General features: G+C 44.2%; 1 protein-coding gene across 1 annotated transcript; it reads right to left on the bottom strand.

Annotated features, from left to right (window-relative positions):
- Positions 1 to 877: 877 nt before the first annotated feature.
- On the bottom strand, positions 878 to 9179 carry CNIH1 (cornichon family member 1). Its single transcript, XM_075503920.1, has 5 exons — positions 8996 to 9179; positions 7122 to 7190; positions 3734 to 3846; positions 2617 to 2760; positions 878 to 1800 (listed from the first exon to the last, which is right to left on the bottom strand). Exons 1-5 carry the CDS (start codon positions 9074 to 9076, stop codon positions 1773 to 1775), a joined length of 435 nt encoding a protein of 144 aa, XP_075360035.1. The 5' UTR covers positions 9077 to 9179; the 3' UTR covers positions 878 to 1772.
- Between the last annotated feature and the right edge of the window lie 263 nt (positions 9180 to 9442).

Genomic DNA, 9442 nt, shown 5'->3' with positions numbered 1-9442 from the left:
TTCCAGTCAAGAAGAGATTCAACAGACTTCACCTTGCCAGATGACATGCTGAAGGTCTATTCAATCATGCCCAGCATAAATAAGGTGGAAAGGGGGAAATTTTCAGTATGTCTTAAAAAATAAGAGCTTAGAGGCACCAAATGAAGTCCGGCAGAACTTTTAAACAAGTATTTTTTACACACTGAGTAATTCCATTGCAGAACTCACCGTCTCAGGGTATCTTCCACACTAGGCTATAAAAGTGCTCAAAAAGCAACTGAATTAATAAAAGAAAAGCTATTCCAGGGCTGTTTCAGATGCCAAACCTCTAGCTCAGGACATCTGTAACACATAGATTGCCAAATATGTTCTCTCACTCTTCAGGCAGAGATATTCAATACCTGCCCTGTTTCATACACTTTTTCCTCAGTCGTTGCCACTGTCCAACATGCCAACGCTGGAGTATCTGGATTTCTGGTCGAACCCCGTGCAGCCATTGGTACAACTTCCATTGCATCTAATACCCAAGAGACCCAAAGTGAACAAATACACAGTTTATACAAAAACATTTTACTAGAACGGGGAACTATTCATTATTCTCCAGCACAGGTAAATGAAAAAGATTCCTAATTATTACTCCTAAATGAAGCAGCTGTTCCAGTAACAATTTACAATGCAGTATTATCAGTTTACCTGAAACAGCTTCCCCCTGCCCCATCCACTATTTATCTGCAGAGCCGTGAAAACAAGCAGGAAATCAGAGCTTCCCTTTTCCAGACATAATGTGATTCAGTGTTCTATTTTTAGCAGGTAATGCAATTATCCAGCTTAAAACAAACAGATGAATACAGCCAAGTATCTGTTCAATTTAAAAATGAAACAAGGCACCAGGTAAAAATAAGTGTTTCTGAATGTGAGATTTTTTTTTTTATTATTTATTGCACTAAGGAACAGCAGGGCAGTTTCACAATCTCACTTTCTGCTTTGAAAAGGTCTGTAGTATTACTCTTAAACTCAAGAGTATTTTCATCATTGGGCTTGATAAATGTTGTAGGTTTGTCCACTTGTTAATAAGACAGCACAGACATTTTAAAAAAAAAATCATCATTTAAATTCACTCCTTTGTGGACAATTCAACTTCTCCTATCACAATGGCATATGCTTGACATTAAAGCGAGGCTAACATTCGGTGAAAATACAGAAGTCTCTGAACCGTGCATAGACAGGGAAAGATGAACCAGATAGAAAGTAAAATAAAATAAAATAAACCCAAATAGAACTCCTATTTTTGCAACTGTGTCCATGAATTCATCTCTTCAGACCAGCATCGCCTACAGGTAAAACCCACAGCACTTCCAGTCCTTCCCCAGCACTCAGCAGCTACAGCTGATTTATAGTTAGAGTGGGATACGCAAGTCCAAAGGAGCCACTACGAAGCCCAGCCTAAAGCAAATCCCTAGTGTACTAAGGCTAGTCAGTAACGCATACCTACTTGAAGATTACGGCTGTTCCTTATGGAGTGCAAAGTCAAAACTTTTCAAAACCCAGTAATCTTTACATTAATTTACATGTAATTCTTTAATTTCAGCGTCCCAGTAAAATATAAGAAAACAGTCTTTCCACAAGTATAAAATGTGGAAATATTTTAAAAATAGGGGAGTCATTGTTTTCTAACGCAAATGCGATCATCAGATTCCATTATTTAATCTTGGTAAGAGGTTCTCGTTGTAAAGAATCCGTATTTTGTGGCTTTTGCATGCACTTAACTGGAACAAAGCTTGCTGAATGTCTTCTTAAGAGCTCACCAGAACATAAATCATGCTGGAAAATAAAATAAAAATATTAAGATGCACCATTTTGATTAGCATTATACATTTAATTACACAGTCATCTATTCTAAGGAACAAATCTGCGTGAGGTACAGGGATTGTGCCCGAAGATTTTACACAAAGTCACCAACACATCAGAAGGGGATTATAAAGCACGACACGAACCGATGCGACAACCCGTTGTCGCTACATCGAGTGACATTATAACAGGGAGCCCTGTATAGACACGACACCTACGTGTCAAAAGCCTGAACTATTCCAGCTGTGTTACAAGAAGCGCAGCGTGCCACTCGGAAGGAGGACTGCACGCGGGTTCCCGTGTCACACCACCCAGAACAGACGGGAGGACCAAGCAGCGAGTTGGCTTTTGGCTTGAAGGAAGAATTGGGAGGAGGAACCAGGTGGTGGCACTGGCTTCTGCGCATCCCACCCCTTTCAACTTTTGGAACGGCTCCTCTACCTTTGATTTCACCACAGATCATATTTACATCAAAATACCTACTTACTTGAAAAATATTACTGTTCCAGCTGCTTAATGAAAACACTGGGGGGGTATTATATTATGCTTCAAAGAAGACAAGCTTGGAGCTTTCAGGTCTCCAGTCATGGTATACAGATTCAAATTTGTAATTCCAACCAAATTAAGACTTTAATTTTAAAACAGAATAAACGGCAACTGTGGATTCTTTTTCAGGAATGTTGGCATTATATATATTCCTATGTACAAAATTTCTCTTGTGCACTGAGCCCAATCAAAAAAAAAAAATTCAGACTGAAGATTAGATGGGAGACAGAGGAAAAAACTTACCCGTATAAGTAGTAGAAAAATGATAGAAGGTAGAATGCTAATTTGCACCATCCTTCTTTCTGGCAATAGGCTAAAATATCTGCATTCATGATGGTTGTAGGATCATACAGACCAGGGCCACTCATCACAGGTCTACTCATGTACCTGAAAGTGATGCACAGTTAGTTTTGTGGCGACAGCGATGGGAAACATTAGTTCCTGCCCACCACCCACCAATACCAGAACCGAGACAAGGAATCACACCCCTTACAGCGAAGTCCATCAGCTCCACGCAGGAGATGGCGAACTGCAAGAGCAATACGAAGCTCCAAACTAAACGTGCCTACAGAAGAGCTTTCACAGACAGTGCTGCAATGGCTTACCTCAGCCTTAAACCATGCTAAACTCTGGTACGCCAAAAGGAAATGGGACAAATTTATAAGTAAGTGAAAACCGGGATTCGTTACAAAAGGGTTGGAAAAGCTGGAGAAGAGACCAGCGTATAACCCTACATAACCTACAGCCTCCTCTCATTAACGCAACGCACGCTGGCTACCACGCTGAAGGAATACTCATACAGGTCACTACAAAATGATCCTGAAATTGTAGTTTAACGCAGGCTGCCGGCAAAAGGAACAGTCCTACCTCCACCCCTCTGATTCCTCCTCACGCCAGGACTAGCACAGCCACAGCCACGCAGTGAAAGCTGTTTTGCTGGGTTACGTTTCAACCAGACCAGCTCCCTCCTGCAGCTCCCTGCACAGGACTAACACCAGCACAAGGAGAGGTGGTGCCCACTTCTTAGTGCTGGAGGAAAGCGAGATTGCCACTTCTACTGGCAATCCACACTGTGAATCTGCGGTATTAGGATGCCTTTGACGTGTCAGCTACCTTTAACACACACACACACACACAACACAACTCGATTCTTGCATAGCCCAAGAGAATAACAAATAAAAGTGACAGAGAAAGCAAAGTGATGGTTCTTATTTTATAGCCGTGACATAAACTTTCTCAATGTTGTATCAGAAAGCATCTTCGTTTGCGAAAGACACTGGACACTTAACAGGAAGCACCGCAACAGGAGAATGAGTAACAATTAACGTGAGTACAGAGATACCAGACTCGTCAATATTACCTCCAAATATGATAAGCCAACAAAGGCATATTGAGACCCAGTGTAAGCCACTCTGCTGCACAGAGAAACATAACACAGAAGAATGCATGGATGAGGTACTCTGGAAGTACAAGCTGGAAAAGAAAAATATGAGTTAGAAGTTTCACTCAAAGCAAAGTGTGTGGTGTTTAATCTATTTTGGAGGTAAGCTATTCTTTAAAAAATAGTATTAAAAAACAACACTAACAAGAACAAGACTGCAGAAAGCGAAAACAGCAACCAGCAGTACGCGCCTTGCTGTTTTCACATGATATTCATGAACCGAGAAGAAAAATTTATAAAATTAAACGCTCAGATCAATAATTTAATAGAAGCAATAAAAAACTAAGTGCACTGTTAGCAGATTCCACGCTTTATACGTGACCTTCATAACAGAAGAGATCATAGAGATATTTCTGCTCATGCAACAGAGAAATATCAGTAGGAAACATGCTCCATATAATGGTTTGTAGGCAAAAAGTTGGTTTGTGTTTTCCTATTTTACAGCTTTGTTTTGGTATTCGCACAGACATCATTTTTCAAATTCAAACTCTTTCCAAAATGTAATATCCTAGGCAAAGCTTTATCAAACCAAATCAGCAGCTACGTTGTTAGGCACATCGGTCTGCAGAGACGAACGCTGTGCTGCCTGCAGCGCAGGAGGGCACAACAGCAGCTATGCACGTACAGTTCAGGGCGTATTAGCCAGCTTCGGTTTCCTTCACAAGTACCTAATATGCATGCTTTACGGTATCATGCTTGCCAGCAGAAGCCCACAGAGCTACTTATCAGTTTATTATGAAATCACAGAAAGCGTGAAATGCCAGGTTGTATTAGTGTTATTAATAGGAATAATATGGAGAGATACATAGATTAAATGCATGCAGAGAGCCAGCAAAATCTCACACCCACCACAAGAGTAAAATCTTCTAGAACAAGTCACCCCCAAGTGATATCATTTACTCCTTCATCACACAATTCAGAAAGCAGCAAATCAGTAAGCTTTTCACTTCTCAACTCAGGACTACTAAAACATCTCCTTATGAAAAATACTCCATTTCTACCCAAAGATTTAAATCGCCTGTATGTGCACACGTGTGTGCGCATGCAAATACATGTACACGCAACACACTCTGCCCCTCTTTTTCTGTGTGAGATGACTAACCTGGCATAGGATGACTACACTGAAGTTTCAGTGGTTTATATTTTTTTTTCATTCTCTCTAAGCAGACACTGCTTTTAAACCCCCAAAATATCTTTCTAGAAATCTAAATACTACCAACAAACAGACATTCTCACCACCTACTTTGCTACAACACTCTGCTTCTCTAAATGAAGAATACCAAACAAAGCAAAGTTGCATCAACATCAACAAAAATAAGCTGTCATACATGAACTGTTTCAAGTAAATATTTTTGTCCAGATCCTTCTTTGTATACTTACCATTTACAACCTGGCAACTCTTTATAGTAGAGCAACCACCACCCCCCTATCCAAAACACAATGCATTTGGCAGCCTGCTGAGACACATTTACCAGGTCAGAAAATCTGTAGTTTATTGAACTACACATCTCAAAACACATTTTTTCTTTATCTTGTTTATTATACCCTAACTCCTACACCAGAATACTTGTCTCTTTCAAATCTACCACATTTTATCCTCCCTGGTTGTCCTAAAAGAAAATGAACTACATCATATTCCACCATGGTATTTATCACAGAAGCGAGGGAGGAAGAAATGTCATTGCTGAGAAGAGATACTACTATAATAGGACAGGGGAAGAGAAGGCATCAACAGTGCACTAAGCAGTTACTATTTTGGGCTAATCTTTCTACCGAGGTGTCTCGATTCCTACCAGGATTTTTGATTCTTTGTACAAGAAAACACCATTTCAGTGTGTTTGTCCAGCACCATCTACCAGATCCCTTCAAGAGTCTGGATCTTAACTTCACTTTTAGTGGCCAATCTCCTTTCACAAGAACAGCAAATATTAAGTTATTTAATATTTTCAATTCACAAAGCTATCATATCAATAAACACTACATGCACGTGGGTTAACAGAAGGTTAATATTTGCGTTAAACATGCGCATTATAATACTTCAAAGGTTGCGATAAGATCATAATGCATAAATGCAATGAGAATTTGCCTTCCCCCATACTGTAGCAGAAATGACTGTAAAACAGACCAAGCAAGGGAAACTGTTAGATGCACAGCTATCCGAGCATCAAACCTCGCTGAGATGCAACCCTCTGCCAATCACCTCTTCTCCTCCCCACCCGTTCTCATGCTGTAATACTCACTGTCAATTTACGTGCCGTATGTCTAACATGCATTCCCTCCTTCCCCCCCCCGCTACTGCAAATTCATTTTTCATTTGCATAATTTACTTAACTCTTCAAAACACCATAAAGTTACAGTCCAGGCCACATTGCTGTGCTGCCTTACATTCTACCTCAGCCTGGGCACACCAAGCCAAAGTACAAACCATGAGAAATGCACAAAAAACCTGCTCTATCAAACTATATGTAACAAGTATCCCTTTTATTATTGGCCTGTTACAGATGCAAGCAAATAGTTTGTCTCGAAGTCTTTTCACAAACCAAGGAGTGTCAGAGTTGCATCCAAGAGGACACCAAGATACACCCCTGATCCTGGAACATAAAACAAAGAAGTGAAGATAACACCTACCGCATTACGCCCACCTAAACCCTCAAACAAGATCAGAATTTACTTGGTCAGTGCTTAACTCCTGTAATCTCAGGGTTCAATAAATCGTACTATTTCCTTCTAACTGAAGTTACTGCAGCTCATCGCTGGGACGTATATAACAGGCATGTAACAGTTTTCCCCACTTCACTGGGTAAGCAAGCAAAATTGTTTTGCACAAAATATGGAAATCCATGAAGTTGTTCTCAACCCCAACAAACAAATCACGAGCAGATGAACAGGCACACTAAACAAAACAGCTTAATAGTATTACAAATGTTCCTAACGAAATGAAAGTGGCATTAAAAACATTAAACTGAAAAGCAGTACACACCTTTAATGCAATTTTGACTCTTTTAATCTTTTTGACCTTTTCAACTGTCTTTGTGCCGAAAACGTAGAAAGCAGATTGAAAGAATGTTAGTACGACAGCTGACAAGATCACCAGCAGATTAATAACAGTCAGAATATTCAACTTCAAAGCAAAGAATCAGACAGAGAATTTTCCCTAAAACTTCTATCAAACAGCTAGGTTTTGTCCACCCAGATGCAATTCTATTGCCTAGTTTGATAGAAAAATTTCTATTGCCTATATCAAGATAACACCAAAACCAATCACTTTACATACATTTATTTAAAAAACATTTAGCGTGCTACTTACAGGATTGAGTGTATTACATTGGTCTATGGGATTCTTGTAATCCGTCTTCAATTCATCAAATGCTATAATCTAGAAAAAAAATTGGAACAGTTGTGATTTTTCAGTCCAGAAGCAACAATGTATTTTTTTTACCAGTGAAAAGTAACATTTTGGTACAGAGCCATAGGGTTCAAGTGCTGCCATCCTATCCAGGAACGAAATTTCTCCTGAGTACGTCTAATGTCATAAACCCACCGGTAAGACACATTTGAAATAGGTTATACAACCAAGAAAACAGAAGATCCTTCAGGCATTCACGGACCTTTGCCCACACTCTACTTTTTTACCTCCCCACCAGCAAGGAATTCCCAACGTCCCTCTCAGCAGTTTTTAACCCCGCTCGCTCTGCACAGACCCCCTCTGTGCCCCGACCAACTCTCAGTAGCCAGCAGGAACCTGACACAGGCTTTGTTCATCAAGAAAAAGCACGAGCAATCTTAAAAGCAGCCAAACATTTTGTCTCATTGTCAAAATAAATGCTGACCTCACATTTGTCCAAAAGGTGCATCCATAAAAAGCCACGTATACTCGACCTTTTCATGCCATAAAAATCAAAGACGCAGCAAGAAATACAACAAAAGCCACGTCCACAGAACAAATATTATACCAAACATTTAAAAAGTCTTAAGACAGAGCAACTTATTATCCGTATGAGATTCATTTATATTCAGTATAAGCCCAAAACAGGGCTTATATTACAACAGAACGGTTTTTGTTAAGGATAACTAGGAAGCTTGAAATAGTGCCAAGAACAACATCCTCCTCGTGTCCTCGCCTAGAGCAGTACCTCACAGCTGACCCAAGGCAGGTTCCTGGCTCTCCCTGTGCCGGGTTCAAGATAGAAAACTCTCCAAAAAATAATAATAATGAAAAAAAAACCTCAAAAACTAAGTCTTAAGATAAAGCATGAGAAGAGTGCAACACTTCACTCTCTATTTCTGTTAAAGAAGTGGCCAAACTGACTTCAGACTAAAACATTTTCAACCCCTATTTTAAAAAGACCGCACTCGTTTAAAATACCGTTTAATAAAATGGATATATCTTATATCAGCACTTAAAAATTAATTTTATCCGCAGACAAACGCTGCTAGGTTTCCACCTCGCCAAGATAACGACGAATGTGGGGACTGGGCGCGATGCCTCGGCCTCCACCGCGGCCCTGCGCTGGGGAAGGGCAGGCGGGCAGCCTGCAGGCAGAGAGCAGATCTCCAGGAGCCTCCAGCCCTCACGGCCCGGCTCTGTGGGGAAACCCTCGGGGGGCTGCTCACGGGAGACCCCCGCAAGGCGTTTCGGACGGGCAGGCCGGCCCGCCGCCCTTCCCCAGCCGCCCTGGCCGCCGTTTCACATTCGGTTTAGGCCGACCTCAGTGCTCGCCGCTGCCGAAGGCGGCCCGGGCCGTGCCTCTTCCCCCGCCCCAACACCCCTCTCCTCCCGCCGTCCTCCTGCCGGCGAAGGCGACGGCGTGAGGGGCGGCCGCGCCCCGCCGGCGGTGCTCGGGCTTTAAACTGCCCCGGGACCGACACAAAGAGCGGGAAAACACGGCCATCGGGGCGGCCCCTTCTGGCGGCGGGCGGACCCCTCCCCGGCCCGGGCAGGCGGCCCGGCCCCCGCGGCCTGCGCCGGCCTCGGCGGGAGAGCGGGCCGCGGAGCGCCCAGGGCCTCCGCCCGGGGAGCGGCGGCTCCACGGGAAAGGGCCGCACCGGCAGGAGCCGTCCCCAGCCCAGCCACTGTCCCCTCAGCGCGGGCGGCGGGACGGGACGGGGGACACCCGCCCCTCAGGCCGCGCGGGAGGGACGGCGCTACCGGCCGGCCGGCCGCCCCCCCCACACACTCACATGCCAGATGGCGAAGAAGATGAGGGCGGCGGTGAGCAGCAGCGCCAGCATATAGCAGAAGGCGGCGAACGTGAAGGCCATGGCGGCGGGGCCGGGCGAGCCGCGGCGGGGCGGGAGCGGCGCGGGGGATGCCGGGCGCGATCATTCACCGCCGGGCCGGGCCGGGCCGGGCCCGCCGCCGCGCAGCCGCCGAACCACCCGCCCCGCGGCGGGCGCCCCCTGCCGGAGCCCGCCGGCACCGCCGCCAGGGCGCGGGGCGCCATTTCCTGACGGGGGGCGTCACCTCCCGCGTTGTCGCCTGCAGCCAAAGAGGCCGCGATCGCGGCGGGGACCTGCAGGGCGCGGGAATATACATCGGCAACCCCCCGCAACCGGGGAACGAGGAAACGGGGGTAAAAATCACCTTGAAAATGGAATTTGAGCGAAAGCTAGACAAGAAGATGTTGT

This window comes from Mycteria americana, chromosome 5 (assembly GCF_035582795.1).
Source record: "Mycteria americana isolate JAX WOST 10 ecotype Jacksonville Zoo and Gardens chromosome 5, USCA_MyAme_1.0, whole genome shotgun sequence".
NCBI lineage: Eukaryota > Metazoa > Chordata > Aves > Ciconiiformes > Ciconiidae > Mycteria > Mycteria americana.
This window is presented reverse-complemented; position numbering and strand designations above follow the sequence as displayed.